Below are 16,589 nucleotides of genomic sequence, written 5' to 3'. Positions count from 1 at the left end.
GTGGTAATCTTATGAGTCGTGAAAAGTGATACTGTCTGCCACTCATGCTTATAGCAAGGTGAAATAAACACATATTACACTTTTTAATGGAGTCACAAAGTTGTCACTTATTGTGATATTTTCTTGTTAAAGACAAAAACGTGTTTTACTATCTTTACAAATGCATCTTGGGGTCGGCATTGAGGGGATTATGCTTGGATCTTTGTTATAGAGAGAATTTGTCGTGTTTCTATTCATCCCCTCTCTTAAGATTTTGTTGTCTTTAATCAAGGCTCTTTTTCGTCGTTTTATGTAATTGTGTATTACTTTCTTGAAAGCTTGTTTCTAAACTTGAAATTCTAATCTAAAAATTACATTTTGACGCAACCAAATCATTCTCTTTCTTCGTCCAATTAATTAGAAAAATATTAACATAAACCCCTAACAAATTATCATTCAATTACAAATCATCATAAATTATAAATTTATTGCCTTCTATAATAATTATCTAAAACTTATAATAACTATAACAAATTTAACCATATTCTTGTCCTGCGTTGAGGACAGCTAAAGGGAAACTCTGTAATGACAAGGTTGAATATTCATTCGATATTTCGAAAGCGAATCAAGTCTTTGATTTATCTTTTGAAAGATCAACATATTTGTTTGATGAGAGATCAACACCGTTTAACTTGTAGGATTATACTTAAATGTTATTTCTTATGTACAATAAGGAGACTAGGCGAAACCTTTAAGTTTTATAAAAATATTGATATTTTCATCCAGAGTTCAGGTTAAGCAATATAAGATAATGCGGAATCCATGTTCAGCACCATAAATGCATATGAAATTTAGAGTTTTTAAATTTTTTTTATTCAAATGAAAAGGTTGAACTGATAGAATTTTTTTATAGGTATATATAAGAATCGGAAACATATACACAGAAATTTATAATAATTTATATAATATATTTAACTAATTAAGTTAGACTTTTTTAATTAAACTCTAGCCTAAGTGAGTTTATTGTAATTTACGCATATTATTTAACTAATTGAGTTTGATCATGTAATTTGGAATTGTTTTAACTTGAAAAGAAAAAATGAGTAAGTTATTGAGACTAAAACTAACTGTACTAGTTCATTTGCTACTTTAGATGTGAAATAGACAAATAGACAAACAAGGAGGTAAAAAAAAGAAAGAGATGACACATAAAGGTGAAAAGGGAAGTTTGGTATTTCATTAAAACATTTGATTTGTTTCCTGAGTTTCTCTCTTTGTCCAGTAGGCAGGCAACACAATCCTCTTTTCTATGTTAAAATCATTGATCATTTTCACTTTCTTATTTTCCCATGTGGAACCACTTTTGACTTTAACGGAAGAGACAGATCAGCTAGTGAGATATCAACTAACCTAACCCTAGCTAGGGACTAGAGAGCTTTAATTGAAGGGTAGTTTTCACGTAGTATATTTCTTTAGGCTTTATGGGTGTAGTAATTCTTGGAGAAAGTTTTTCTCTTCCTCTGTCTTAACCATGTCGGATTGTGTTAACCTTTAATTTGCGGAAAGGCTACTACACATTTGTTTGCCCTACAATCCTTTGTTTCTCTTGTTTACAATTACAATGCCCCTTTTTAAAAGTCAATACAATATAGCAACGTAATCATTTGAGTCATGTTTCAAAATTGCATTCTAGCCATTAACTCAATATTACAAAGAGCATGTAAATCTGGTTTCACAACTCACAAGTATTGAGATTGAGGGGGTGGTTGATATGTAATGTTATTTACCCAATAAAATTAAGCAGCCAACAAAACCAAAACCAAAAGGAGAGAAACAATGAAAAAAAGGGAAGACATATGGTAGAGAAATAAAAAAGAATTAGACAGATAGAGAGACAGAAGAGGATTCAAGTCCAGAAAAGAAAAGGTATATATATATATATGTAAAAGAGAGAAAATTTGTAAAAAATATTATAAAAATTTGTTATATGATTAACCTTATTTATTGGTTTAGGCTAGTCAGAAGTTGATAACATAATCACTGACCGATAGATCCTAAATTAGGGTGGACAATTAATTTAAAAAATAAAAAAATTATTATTATTATTATATGAAAAGAGGGAAAGAAATTAGAAACAATGAATTCAAATATAGAGGGGATAAAATATATTTATTTATTATATTTATATGTAATTTTTCAAAGATGATATGATGGGGTTTGAATGCACTCGCTAACTGTAACGTGGATCCGCCCCTGAACATGACCATGCCACCATATTTTCATGCTTTCAAGTTTTTGGCATAGCAGTGGCAATGAAATGTAATCCCATGAGCTAAGTAAAATCATGACTAGCTACTTTAACGATAAATAAGATCTAAGATAAATTTTAATATTTTTTTAAAATTTAAATGTGAGAGATATATTTGAGGTCTTTTTAACAATATGTGACATTTTTTAATATATTAGACTTTTTTGCTTTATAAAAATTAATAGAAAATATTTTTTAATTGGTGAGTATTTGATTGTTTTACCCTTGAAAACCGAGGCCGATTAAAATTACCTAAACTACTCATGCTAACCCAATATTGGTGGCTTATAATTGAGTATATCTAATTAATATAAAATCTAGATCTCTTCCCCACATAATTTTCTACTTCGAAATGCACCAACAGACAATACACAAGATCTAAAGGCTTTATTCAAGATAACTTTGCACAACCATTAGAATACAAAATTGTGATAGAGTGAACAGAAACATAATAGAATAGAACTGATGTCTAGTCTAGTTGCTTCATAAAAAGATTCTCATTGACTCCAGAGATATATTTTTAAATGAGCAACTGAGATATGCTATCGGCTTTCTGATTCAGCAAGATAAAGAAAAAGCATCATTTAATCCCTAAAAAACAAAAAATAAAGGAAAAGAAGCTCGTTATCAAAAAAAAGTTTAATATGTATGCACTAATTGTGTATGTTTTCTACTATCATTATTTAAATTATTTTAAATAATTTGTATAATTTTTATACTGTGTGTGAATGTAGAGTCCATTTTCTCTTATCAAAATACCATCTTCTTTCGAATTTTTTTGCCACTTCCATTCTCCCTGTCCAAACAATACTGCCCCTTGTATAGAAAGCCGTTTCTTTCTCTTGAAGTCACCAGCTTCTTAAATATTCCGGTTTCGTATGGAAGAATAATGCTATAGTAGTAATGTTGCTTTTCTTCAAAGCAAGAATCACATTTTTTTTCTCTTGCAAAACTTTCTTCCTTGGTTTTATTAGAAACTTGTTCAAGGCTTAACAAATAGCCTAGATTTCACTAATCAATGATCAGTCAATTTGACTGTCAATTAGGAAATTTGAAAAAAAAAATAATACAAAGACCAAATATTAATGCATAAAAGAAGAGATGACAACAGACACTGAAGTAAGAAGAGATGACAACAGACACTGAAGTTGTGGGAGGATAATTTGAGTTTGATTCCACAAAATACACTCTTAAGATGGATGAAGAGGTTTAAGTGTGATTAAATTCTGAATCAAGAATTAGTCTTATAATCGACTTAAATGACTGAAACTTGTGGAATAACTCGGGATCCCACAAGAAAGCTAAAAATCCTAATGATGGTGGTTGAAAAAAAAAGAGGATGACATATTGCTTCATTTATTTTCTCCTCTTGATATGGCTGCGTATGATAAAAAAATGTTTGATTTTCTACCTATGACTGCACATGTCCAAAAGCTTCTTCCTTCCTTCTACTATTTCATCAAAGAAATCATCAAGTTGCCCCGTTATAGTCTCGACCCCACATCTCAACAACCCAAAGCAACTCTTGACGTTGTGAATTTTTTCTTGGATCTCATGATCAGCATGCCCTTCTTCATAACAACTTATTGCTATTCTCTCCAACTCCAGTTTTAGTTCCTCCATGGCATTCTTTGCTTTTTGAAACTCAAACAGCAGAATCCCTGGCTGCCCCCCTTCAATATTCTGGTCTATCTCCTCTGCCACTTTCTGCTGCAGTATTGCCATTGAAACCATGAAGCCAGTGGATCCAAAAACCATGTGCCCATCGTACCCTTGGTGAAAGCAAGAGGAGGACCAACAATACGCAAGTCCGCTAAGCAGAATCATCAGAAGCAGTGAACTAACACTCCGCATTGCATAGAGAACACCTCGGAATCCACTGAATCCGTTTAACTTGGATTCCATTGAGATGTTCTGAATCAAACATTGAGACAACGGTTCAATCCTTGTTTCCATCAAGCTCCTGTTTTCCTCTTCCAATCCTAGAATCTCCCTTTGACAAACATTTATCGCTCGAATGACCTGTATTACATTATTAAACAAGTTTTTCGTATCAAACATATGTATCCTCCATAAAAAATAATCCTACTTGAGTCAAATGAAATCACTATGATAAACAGTAATATAAAAAAAACATGTGTATAGTATTAGTCGGATGATTAAGAAAGAAGAAAATGAGAGAAAAATTGTGGGTTTAATTCTTTTTGTTAACAAAAAAACTAAGAAACTAACCATTAATATTTGACGATAAAAAAAAATATGAACCTGACGTGAAAGTTGTGGAGTAAAATAATGGTAAGCATCCAAAGAAGAAGCTATGTTAGAGGCAGCTAAATAATAATTTTCCATTCCAGAAATGGCAGACTTGAGTACATGGCAAGCATCCCAAAGCCTGGAGCTTTCGTCCATGTATTCATCCAACCATTTGCCTCCAACGGGCAACCAAAGCTTGCGGACCAAAATGGTGAGTTGGGAATGGAAGGATTGGAGAGAGGAGATGACCTGTGAAAGGAATTGGAATGACATGAAGGAGGAGTGGGAGAGGAAGGATTGGTGGAGTTCATTGAGTCCTTGTGTGAGCAAGTTGTAGAAGCCACTCACAGAAGAGTTAGAGCCCATCATGCAATTGCAAGTTGATGGAGATTGATGGATGAACTTATATATGTATATATAATTGGCTATCAAAGAAGTGGGTAACTTGGGAGCTCAGGTTTCTATGGTCCTGTTGGGTGCAATTATGGTTGTTTCCCAAACAGTGGAAGGGATGATTGGGAATCTGCTAATATAAAGAGAGAGAGGGAGGGAATGAATGAAAGCAGAACAAATGAAATAAAATAAGGTAAAGTTTCTTTTCAATTTACCTGACAACTCTTTTTTTCCTTGTTTGTTATATATTCCTTCAAGGACTTGGTGTTAAGTGGTAGAAAGGAATAATATTAACAATCTTGGAGCTCTTCGTATACGATATATATGTTCGATTGTGTTCCTTGGGGGGTTAAAGTTTGACTACTTTGACTAAGATTCTGCTTCTCATTTTTCCATTTTGATTTGGTTCCCTTTTGGATTGAGTGCTGTGCTGTGCTATCCCTTTGGCTTCTTCCTTATCCTCTCCTCTTCTCGCACCCTGCACCTTTTTTGGTTTTGTATTCTTAAAGAAAGTTTGTACATAGTTCCATTTTGTTTCTTTTGAAAAGAGAAGTGAATGATAGGGTTCTGTGTACTGAGTATTTTACACATTACTATGCAGATTCTTCTTTCTCCTTTAGAACCCAACATTCTATAAGAGGCATTAAATTAAATCACACTCATTTGCATGAAATATAATATAATCTATAACGCCAAACATGTTGCCAACGATTCTAGATAGCACATTCATATGGTGTGATGTGTCTTCTTGTATGGACCATCCTTTTTACATACACAAACAAAGGCTTTAACAAGACAATTCGGTTTGTTTGTGTTACTGAGCGAGATAATATTGCAAACAAAATCTGCCAGTTGGAAGATGATCATCTTCACTTTATCTGCAGAGGCGAGCAAATCTAGTCAAACTGAAGCTAAATTTTTCACATTATTATTATATTCACTAATGAATAATTTGCATAATGGAAACAAAAATCATCATTTCACATCTCAAAAGGTGTATAACAACTTGAATAAAATCCTCTCTGGCGACTGCACCTTTTAACAAGGAAAGAGAAAGATTCGCAGTTAAGTTTAGAATGGAAAAAAAAAGAAGAAAATGTATTAAATGCTATGAATGATGTAATTCTTTCTTCTGTATATGATATTAGTATAAAATTGTTATCCTGGGAAATATTTATAAATTTTTTTATCTTTACGATTTATTTCATAAAAACAAGAGGTTAATTAAAATTTGAATTTTTGACAAATTAATTAAGAAATACAAACACAGAAATAAGATAAAAAGCAGTATAAGATAATGTAAGAATAAAGATATTAAAAAAAATTCAAGATTGTAATAGAAGTATGGGATTAAATTAATACAAAGCTTCATCCTCTATAGATAAAAAAAGGTATTGTTGGTGACTTTCGTACGGTGTAACAAAGTTGAAGATTCGTTTTTTGTGGTTTATTTCAACAAATCATTGCAGAATTTAAGAACAACAAACGAAATCAAAGTATACCTAGAAAGGACAACACTTTAATCGCTCTTTCCATTTGATTAGTCCGATTTTAAGGGCAAATGCAACCTTTAAAGGAAACCATATCACATATTCAAATATTCACGAATATTGGTCTTGTATTATAAAAAATTCCCTACTTGTTGATAATATAGTCTTTGTTAAGGGCATCTAAATTAAATATATTAGGTCTCGATATCAACTAGTCATTATCCGCGGTATGGTTAGTTCTCGGTAATTGGTTAATTTTGGCACAAAAGAGGTTCCATTTTTATTTTAATTAGGATTAGAATATCTCTAACAACATTCATATGTAGATTTGTTGATTTCTTAGACTCTTAACAGGTCTCATGGATTCGAATCAGAAAATGATTTGTATGTTTGAGATAGTTTAAATAAAGTACTTCTTGCGAATAATATGTCGAAATCAAGTAGTTATGCTTATCATTGTTAGAAAATGAAGGATTATCGATCAGAGGCGTTATTTATTCTTTTTTCTTAACAGCATAACCAGAAAATTATCTTTCTTTAAAATTTCATAAAACTTAGAACTCTGGCTTAGGTTCTTATTCGTGTAACGTAACCGTTAATTTTCATAAATAGAACAGTCTCAGTTTTGAGAAGGTAATAATTTCTTTTTTCAATGATATACAAATATGTAAATTAATAATGATTGATCATTGTGATAATTTAGCTTAGAATAATAAATTGCAATTCACGCACTCAATCATCTTTTTATTCTCCCTGTGAAATAAGTTATTGGTATGAGACGTCATTCACACGCTTATATATTAGTTGAAAGTGAATAAGTTAGTTGAAAATTAATAAGTTGTTTTTATTTAATTAGAAGCATTTGTTAAAATTAACCGGTAAATTAGTTGAAAAATATAAAAGAATTTGTATGTATGAGTTTTTTTATGAGAAAAAGGATTATATATTATTAGTGTAAAATTTTTTACAGTTATTTAACATATCATTTATGATAAAAAAAATTTACTTTTAAAATAATTATTTTAAAGTAATTCAAAGGATGAGTAAAACTGTTTTATAATATGAATATATAGACATTAAACTTAGCAATTTTAATGTTATTCTGCAAGAAAGCAAAATGTATTTAAACAGTTGAATTGATTGATAAAATTAAGATCATTTAGCATCGAACAAATTTGTGAATTATGCACTCAATTATTTTATTCTCTTCAAATAAATTTCTGGCTTATTAGCGGCACGAAGTTGTTTGAAATGTGAACACTCAAGTAAGGTGGTTCATGGTAGTAGTATGAATGTCTGTCAAAAATATTTTGACACTTAAATTAATAGTAACATTATCACATTTCGAGAGATTAAACCTTATGAGACTTATGATGTTGAGAGTGAGCTTCTATTCCACACTTAAATTATTTTAATACTAGAGATCACGATTTGTTATTAGGGATGATGATATGTAGAGCGTAGGCCGAATGCCACAAAATCATTCCCCGCATCATACTTGTGAGGATAGAAACTTAGGTCTAGAGTCCAATTGTCATTTCCATTGCGGCTAATGCGAAAGTGAGATTTTAGACTAATGATGTATAAATTATTTTTTATTTAAATATCTAACCAACACTTTTTAGTTTTCTTTATATTTATTTCTATCATGTCATAAATTTATCATATTTATAACACATTGAGTGTCTATTAAACTTTTTTTCAGATATTAAGCTCCACTAGGACTTCCGTTTTGAGTACATTTTCATTTTATTTTTTGAAACAAATTTTATTGATTCTTATTGTATTGTAAGTTGTAACCTTTATTTCTTTTGGTTGTTTGATTTGTCGGGTATGATTAAGACGATTTTATACTCACATTTTAAAGAGTGTTAGTGTCTTAGCTAGTTGTTTATTTCATGTCATAATTTGCTTAGCTCCACCTTACAACATTTTGTTAGAAAGGAAGTTGTTAATTAAAAACCATTACGTTATCCCCCATCAACTTATGATTAATGTCACTGTTTGTTTGGTGTTATAATAACCATGTCATCAAGCTGTTGGGCTGGGTCAGGCACTTAGACAGGTGGTTTGGTGAATTGGTCGGGGTGCTGCCTAGCAGAGCACACATGGCAGGTCTTTCCCATTACGGTTCAATTATGTTATGCTAAATTAATAAATTGTTCAAGAATAACGATTTGAGTTGCATAATTTGATTCCTACTACCAAGGCAATGGAAGTACTTTTGATCTTGTTCCTCCAGCAGCTCAAACAATTCTCAACTAAATTTTTTAATTAATCCAACACCAAAAGAAAAAGAAAAAATGTCAACTATATTTTCAGTTTTTTGTGTAATAGGAAATGGATTTTCAGTTATTGGAAGTAAAAAAAAAAAACTAGTTTCCAACCAAACCACTTCTTTATGGCTACAGGAAGAAGACAAAATTACTAACACAAAAGAAACATCTAAGTAAATCTGTTGTGCGAGATTATATATATATTTACACTTGACATTTTCGCATCTCAGCTTATCCAACAAAAAAAAAGTTTGTCATTATCTCTGATCACATCAACGGAGTCTATTTCAGCTCCTTCTTCATTTGTCACCATTGCATCTTTTGCATCAAACCCAAATTTTTCACCTGTTGAAGAAGATACAATATACAAACAAAAACATTTTAGTGTACTAAGACCTGCAAATTTTCTTTCTCAAACAATGTACACAATAATATAACAAAAATCTATACTTTTTTGATGGATTTATATAGACTCAAGTTTATGGGTCTAACACAAAATCTTAAACTCAAGTTTATGAATTTTTTCTCACTTATATGGTATATGGTGTTCAAGTTTTTTATTTCTATCTGATGTGAGGCTTCACCTCATACTTAGTTTTTTCATAATTTCAGTAATGAATTGATGGGAACTTGAAATGTTACCTGCAATAGTTTTTAGTTCCTCTATTGAATCAGGCAACCTTATTAGCTTCCCAGCTTCCATGGAACATTTTTCTCTTCTAACTACAGGGTGACCTCTATATATGCTTACCCTTGGAAACTTTAGTCCACTATTAGATCTTCCTCCATTGTGCTCCTGCTCTTGATGTCTCCCTTTTAATACAACTTCACTGAGCATGACCTCAGTTACATTAATTAGATGCCCAATTTCACGCTTCTGCAGCATTTCATTTAAGGTGGATGAACAAAATTCATGGTTATGCACATCAGAGACATCAGCACCATTCATGACAAGCAACTGAACCATGTCAACATGATTTTCGGCCATGGCAATTTGGATTGCAGTTGTATCACGGTGATCTTTGGAGTCAACGTTTAGTCCTTGCCTTAGAAGATCGGTCATCACTGTTAGTTCATTTCTTTTTGCTGCTGTACACATGAGATCGCCTGCTATGTTTGGATCAGAGAGAGCAGAAAGCTGGAAGAGGATCCGGAATATTGAGTAATGTTTTGATGCTATAGCATCCCATAGTGCAGTGTTACCATTCATGTCTGGCAATAATTAGAATATAAATCATTTCATGAAAGTGAACTATATATAATCAAGAAAAATTCAGAGGGAAATTTAAGTTTAAGAAAGGGAATAGGTATGTTATACCTTTTATATGCATGTTGCATGCATGCTTGAGTAAGACTTTAACACACCCTTCATGCCCATTTGATGCTGCTATGTGCTGCACAACAGGTAACAATTTGTTTTGACAAATAAATCTACTTTTACAGTTGTTGTGATAGAAACTATAGTAAAGGAAGGAACTAATCATGTAAAAGGTTAAATTATTTGGTAAAGAGGTCGGTTGCTTTATATATATATCTATGAGATCTGGACCAGAGATTCAAGATCAATTTTAGAATATACAATTTTTTAATTTGATTTAAAGAAATATAAACATGCTCTTTGAACCAGAGATATGAACATACCAATGGAGTTTTCCCTTTGGAGTCTCCAATGTCAGGATCCAAACCTGCTCTTAGAAGCTCCTCAAGAAAAGCAGCATTGCCAGTGCTTGCCACAGTTAGCAAGTTCACAGCCATGTTAGGGTCCTCTTCTTCTACGTTCTCCACCATCAAATCTTTGATACTCAGATCCTTAACCTGCTTGAAATGCTGCATTTTGCATCACAGCTATGATGTTTCAGAATTGAAACCAACCATAAGAAGCATTAAGACCTATAGCCAAGATAGCAAGTACCCCCACCTGAAGAAAATTTTTGAGTATTTGTATGTTATCTTCTCTTTTAATCTGCATTGCTTCTAGAAGAGTATTGGTCTTGAGTCTCAGGAGCTGTGTGAGAGTCTTGGTTCTGTAGGTAAGGCTCTGAGGTCTACAACAAAGTGCACCAAACTCTCCAAACATTTCCCCAGTATGTAGAGTCCCTAAAATTCTTTCTTTCTCCGTTTCAGTATCGAGGATCTCCACTTCGCCAGAGACTATTATGTAAACATCATCTGGTGCTTCATTTTGCATGATAACATCCTCTCTGGGTGGTATGTATTCTGCCTTCATTTTTGCAACCTGCACATTAACAATTTATCCCATCAATTTAATTGCCCAATGGTTGATTTAAGTCCGTCCATACAATTTTATTTTTTTTATCGGCAAATGTTAACTGTTAATTTTAAGTTCATATAATTGTTAGAATAAAGTTTAGTTTTTCATACCAGGGACAAAATAATTTCTTTTGAGACGCCTTTGAAAAGATAGACTTTCTCTACAGTTGCAAAAAACAAATGCTGGCAGATGCTTTTGCAAATCGACTTCGGAAGCTGTTCAATAAGCTGATGCTGGTTCAAGCTCTCTGCCTTAAATCTTAAGCACATGTAAGCCAAGATCTGCTCTTTTAACCTTGGAGGCAACCGATTTCGGCACACAAAATTTGATGCTGCTTCAATGCTATTTCTCTGCACAGATAATACCATGAAACTACATGAGACATTAGTCACAATTGCATATAATTCCTGCAGGGTTCCACGAAACCTACAGAGATTCCTTCCAATTTGTCAAGAATCTGAACTAAAGAAAGTAGAAAACATGGTGTAAAGAGAAAGAGATAGAGAATTTTGGCAGAGAAGACTATCCAATATCACTATTAAGAAAGATTCACATATACACCAGCATTTCTAACTTAAGGGAAGACCAAAACAGCCAACTGACAAATATTAACTAATAGAATCTAAAACTAACTTTTAACAGAAGTAACTAATTCCCAGATCACCGTTTAACAAAGTTATGAATAAGAAATATGATGACATAAATATAATCTCCGACACTAGGAAATCATAACCTATATAAATTATTTTATATAGTACATGTACATGACCTGAAGTTTATTTATATCTCCTGGGTGAACCAAAGAAAAGTGACATAAATGTGAAAAAAAATACTTACAAACTCCATGGTACGGCGAGTTCCTTCAACAACAAGATTTGTCATGTTACCAATCAAGTAAGCAGTTAGGCCAAGGTTAAAGAGCATGTAGAAAATAATGAAGATCATTTCTATGGTGTTGACAGCGTGGAGGTCACCATAACCTACAGTGGTCATGGTAGTGATGGACCAGTACATGGCTGAAATGTATCTGATCCGAAGGCTTGTCTCTCGGAAGTTTGGATTCACAGCTCCAATCCATGTCTTTCCTTGGTGGGGGTAACGATCAGCTAGCATGTAATACAGACACCCAGCACAATGAACTGAAAAAAGTGTTACCTGCACCCGTTTTCATATTGATGTTTCAATATTTTCTATTTCAAACAATAATCTGTCATTTATCTGGTCAAAAGCTGAATGTTTTATTTTATTTTATTATTTAATATTTTCAAACTTTTATTTTTATACCCATTAGTCTAAATCAGTGATAACGTGACATTGTTAGTCTATCACATCATCACTTAATCAATAACATGATAGTGTGTTAGTTTGTTACATTATCATTTAATTAATCAAGATTAATAAAAGGTATACAAAATAAATATTTGAAAATGTCATATAGTAAAATAAATAAATATAAATAAATTCAGGAATTAAACTGAAAAAAAGATATATTATAAATATTAAAAAAAAACATGTTTAAGCCTATAAATAAAGTCCTTTGCGCAGCAAATAGTATTTTGTAAACAATGGCAAAATCCTGAAAAATGAGTAGTTTTAATGAAACAATGTGGCAGATGTTTATTGACTAAAACATATAGTGGATATAATTTTTGACATAGGAGTGAAATGAAATATGACATACAGAAAGAAGCCTAGCACATCGGACCCAGAAATAGCTGAACCTGATGTCTTTCTCAAGCCTGACAAATGAATGCAGCTACATAAATTTTAACATGGTAATAATAATGATAAAGTGGATTGATTATTATTAGAAAAAGTAAGATGGAAAACCTTGTGAAGTATTGCTTGACCCGTCTGATTCTCCAAAATCTGAGCAGGCCCAAGAGGAAGTATGGGAGGCCCACTTTCTGTCTGCCAGTGAACAAATATCCAATTGCCTCATATGGTATAGTTGATGCCAAATCCATCACGAACCATGTAGACAGGTATCTACCTCATTACTAACACTATCATCATTAGTTTTACTTTACTGCATATGTATATAATTAGGACAAACTTTGCAAAACAAGACCACTTAGTTACATAATCTAAATTTATTAAAATGCAAATTAGATGGCACTTGCTTATAAGAGGAGTGCTAGGTATACCCTGTTTCTATTTCCTTTGTTTCAGGTGATTATTTACTCTTCTAACTCTTAGCTTCTCTTTGATTATGGGAAAAAGATACTACTCAAATTACTCAAGAAATGTGTTCAATATGAATTATTAAATCCCAATATGACACGAAGAAATTTTTATGAAAACGCAGTAATTTCAAATCAATCAACATGGATATGCATGATTCAAAGGAGAGTGAAAATAGGTATCATTCTCCAATAAAATAACACATAAGAGTCGGTAAGTTAGGCACTCCAAGATTTCGTACCATTTTTCAACTTTCATATTTAAAAAGAAAATGTTTATAGTATGAAACTAAGAATGGCCTACGTGACAACATGCCAAGATTAAGAACTTGTTTGGGTAAGTTTCTTTCAAAGCACTTCTAATAAAGAAAAAAAATAAAAATTGACCGAAAATTAATTTAGAAGACTGAATAGCAACAAAAAGTGATGCAAAAAGCAACCAGTCACCAATTCTGATTGCTATAAATACTGGACCCTATATTTATATTGGGCTGGCCCGTTTTTGACTTTCTAGTATCTACTGATTTATTTTATGGGACTTGGACCCTGACCAATATTTTGGTGATAAAATTGAACCAGATGTCCGTTATCTAATTTAGTTCTAGAAAACAATAATCATTAAATATTATTAGGACAAAGGCCTCTATAATTATCGGGTTGAATTTGATTGATTATTCAAAACTGACCGCTGAAAAGTTGGTCTAACACAAATCAAAGTTATCAAAATTCGATGGAAATTAGTCCCCGCGTTTACCCTCTCCCAAAAGAGGAATTGGATTTTGGAAAGAATTAATCCCTCATTCATGCTTTCGGAGGGAGAATAATATTTTATACCAAATCTAGTTCTTTCTGTTAAGACAATAGTATTAAATAGTGTACGGTGAATGAACCTTAATTATATTAGAATAATAACACTTTTACTTTATATTCTTACATTCAAATTCTTTAGAATCATAAAACAGTAAAATTGTTTTGGTGGTTTGCATACATTCACGGCAAAAGTTATCCATTATTCTATAAACATACATTCACGGCAAAAGTTATCCATTATTTTAGGCGTTTGCATGGTGGAGATTAATTTCAAGATAGCTGAAGACTTGTACGTATAAATAAATTAATTAGTTTTTTTTGTTTGTCCTGATCTAGAAAGAGGGAACCACCACTATAAATATGACCCAAATAAATAATTAATTAGCAGTTATTAGTAGTTGCCAAGTTTGGTTTCTGCAACAGATTATTAATTCTATAGAATGGGACAAAAATGAGTGATTAACTAACCTTACTACAATCTTCTTCTTGTCTCGAACTAGTAGATGAGTGGTTCGATCAATGTAAGCCACGAAGAATGTCAAAACAATATCAATACCGAAGAAAAGATCAACAACAGTGTCCACAATATAGATTTCCTTATTGGAAGACTTGTGCATGAAAGCAACTTCAAAGGGATACACCCATGCAGAATAAGCTACCAGAAGAACCATAAAACTCTCCCAACACCTGCACATATATATATATCCAACCAAAATTAAAATTTTAAACTCCTTAATAGTTTTTGAACACCAATTCTTCATTATGGTCAAAATCAAAATATATATTTGCTTCAAAGGAGGTACACTAAAGAATTATCAAGTTAAAAGCCAAAAATGTTAAGTAACTAAAGAACTTTAAAATTAATTTTTTTTTTAAAAAAAAAGTCTAACAAGCTGATATCATATTAATTCACCTAGAGAAACACACACGTTTGCTTTTTCCAAATCGGGGTCTTAATTAATTAGTGGTAAGGTAATTATTGTACCTGTATCTGGAATCCATTGGTGATATGATCCATCCTTTTGAGTTAACTGGATTCTGGCTTGAAACACCAAGTGGGGGGAGAATGAGCTTTGAAATATTCCGCAGATTGAAAGAGGGAGACATATGATCTTCTTCATTGAGATGATTACGCTCTACTGAATGATCATGCTCTTGCTTGCTGTAACTCTTCTTCAAGCTAGAGGCTAGTTGAGGATTGTATGAACTGAAGTTCATCCCCTCCATTTCTACTTCTTCTACAATTAACACAAAATTATTGGTTGGTGGATTTTCAGAAAGACTTATAAGGAGGTTGGCATATAGAGAAAGAGGTTAGAGTAGATTCTAAGAAAAATGCTTGTTAAAGGGGAATAGACAGAAAGGGCAATGCAAGCTCAAGGTATATATAAGGAGCAAGCTAAGAGCTTTTATGATGATGATATTATTGTGGATGTATGTATGTAGGAGAGTTGGCAGTGTAGCACTAATGAGGAATGGTGACCCAAGAAAATGAGGTCTTGATAGCGAATAATTCTAATTCTAATGGTATAGCCCTTAGTTTGTTATGTATTTATACGTTAGAAAACCGCCTTAATTTTGGTCAATTTTAACTCACCTTAACTGTGATATATTTGATTGTCAAATGTTTCAGAAAATATTATCTAATCTCAAAGACTAAGTGAAATATCATAGGATAATCATCTTTTTCTAAATAACTTGAATTTATAAGATTGAGTTAATTTTTTTATCAATAAATATTAATTATTAGAATATTAGTTTAATTAGCAGAAGACTTGAGTAAGTTTTAACCTCAAATTCTCAGGTTATATGAGATAAAGCCAATTTGAAGTAAAAAAACGTGGGGTATAATTATCAGGACTGCTGTGGTGCAGATCCACGAACCCCGTGCTCATTCCTCCCTCTTTCCTTCTTGCTTCCTAGCTTACCCCCCCTTGTATAATGGCACAATATTGGAACATCATTTTCTGATGTTAAATATTTGGTTGACAGGTTCCAATAATAGGAAAAACACGTACAAAGTTTGTGACCAGCTACAAATTATTGAAAGGTAAAGAATCATGACATCCACGTGCATTGCAAGAATTTATGTGGTTTGTATCTTGGCATGATAGTTCAAAAGTAAAAAAAGAAGGTAATTTCTCTTTTTGTTGTTTTCAGACTTGAATATATTTTTATTCTTATAAATTAATACTTTTTTTTGTCTTTATAAATATATTTATTTTATTTTAATCTATTTAAGTTTATGTTTTTTTTTATTTTAATTCTGTAAACACAAATTTATTATAAATGAAAAAAATTAGAATCTTAAAAGAATTAAAAGAACTAAAATTGATAAATCATAAACTTTTGCATGGATAAAAAAACAAAAAAAAAACTTAAAAGGATAAAAATTAAAAAAACTAAAATTTATAAAAACTAAAATTAAAAAAATAAAATTATAGGGAAAAAAATGTTAACGTATCGGGTTTGTATACACAGAAATTTTGACTTAAAAGTAAAAAAAATTTGAACACTGGACCGCAGGAGCTAAGCTACTGTTGGGTATGCATGTTGTTGTCAGAGGCTAGTATGCCAATTAATGGTAATTGGTGACTTGGTGCATTAGTGAATGGGTTAATTAAT

At 31.9% G+C, this 16,589-nt stretch overlaps 2 protein-coding genes across 5 annotated transcripts; both read right to left on the bottom strand.

Moving 5' to 3' along the window:
- Nucleotides 1–3,483: 3,483 nt before the first annotated feature.
- Nucleotides 3,484–5,104, bottom strand: LOC114423913. Its single transcript, XM_028390820.1, has 2 exons — nt 4,553–5,104; nt 3,484–4,309 (listed from the first exon to the last, which is right to left on the bottom strand). The coding sequence occupies exons 1-2, from the start codon at nt 4,907–4,909 to the stop codon at nt 3,695–3,697; spliced, it is 972 nt and encodes a 323-aa protein (XP_028246621.1). The 5' UTR covers nt 4,910–5,104; the 3' UTR covers nt 3,484–3,694.
- Nucleotides 5,105–8,714: 3,610 nt separating this feature from the next.
- On the bottom strand, nt 8,715–15,449 carry LOC114422262 (potassium channel AKT2/3-like). 4 transcript variants are annotated; one of them, XM_028388533.1, is made up of 11 exons: nt 14,950–15,449; nt 14,433–14,651; nt 12,802–12,960; nt 12,653–12,710; nt 11,809–12,126; nt 11,082–11,321; nt 10,618–10,935; nt 10,341–10,526; nt 10,018–10,093; nt 9,342–9,911; nt 8,715–9,044 (listed from the first exon to the last, which is right to left on the bottom strand). In XM_028388533.1, exons 1-11 carry the CDS (start codon nt 15,189–15,191, stop codon nt 8,926–8,928), a joined length of 2,505 nt encoding a protein of 834 aa, XP_028244334.1. In that variant the 5' UTR covers nt 15,192–15,449; the 3' UTR covers nt 8,715–8,925. The 4 variants fall into 4 exon arrangements, with proteins under 4 accessions (XP_028244334.1, XP_028244335.1, XP_028244336.1 ...); XM_028388534.1 differs by having other exon boundaries at nt 12,802–12,882; XM_028388535.1 differs by lacking the exon at nt 14,950–15,449 and having other exon boundaries at nt 12,802–12,977; nt 14,433–14,539.
- Between the last annotated feature and the right edge of the window lie 1,140 nt (nt 15,450–16,589).

Source organism: Glycine soja, chromosome 8 (assembly GCF_004193775.1).
Source record: "Glycine soja cultivar W05 chromosome 8, ASM419377v2, whole genome shotgun sequence".
Classification (NCBI taxonomy): Eukaryota; Viridiplantae; Streptophyta; class Magnoliopsida; order Fabales; family Fabaceae; genus Glycine; species Glycine soja.
The sequence above is the reverse complement of the archived record's forward strand: the minus strand, read 5'-3'. Positions and strand labels throughout refer to the sequence as shown.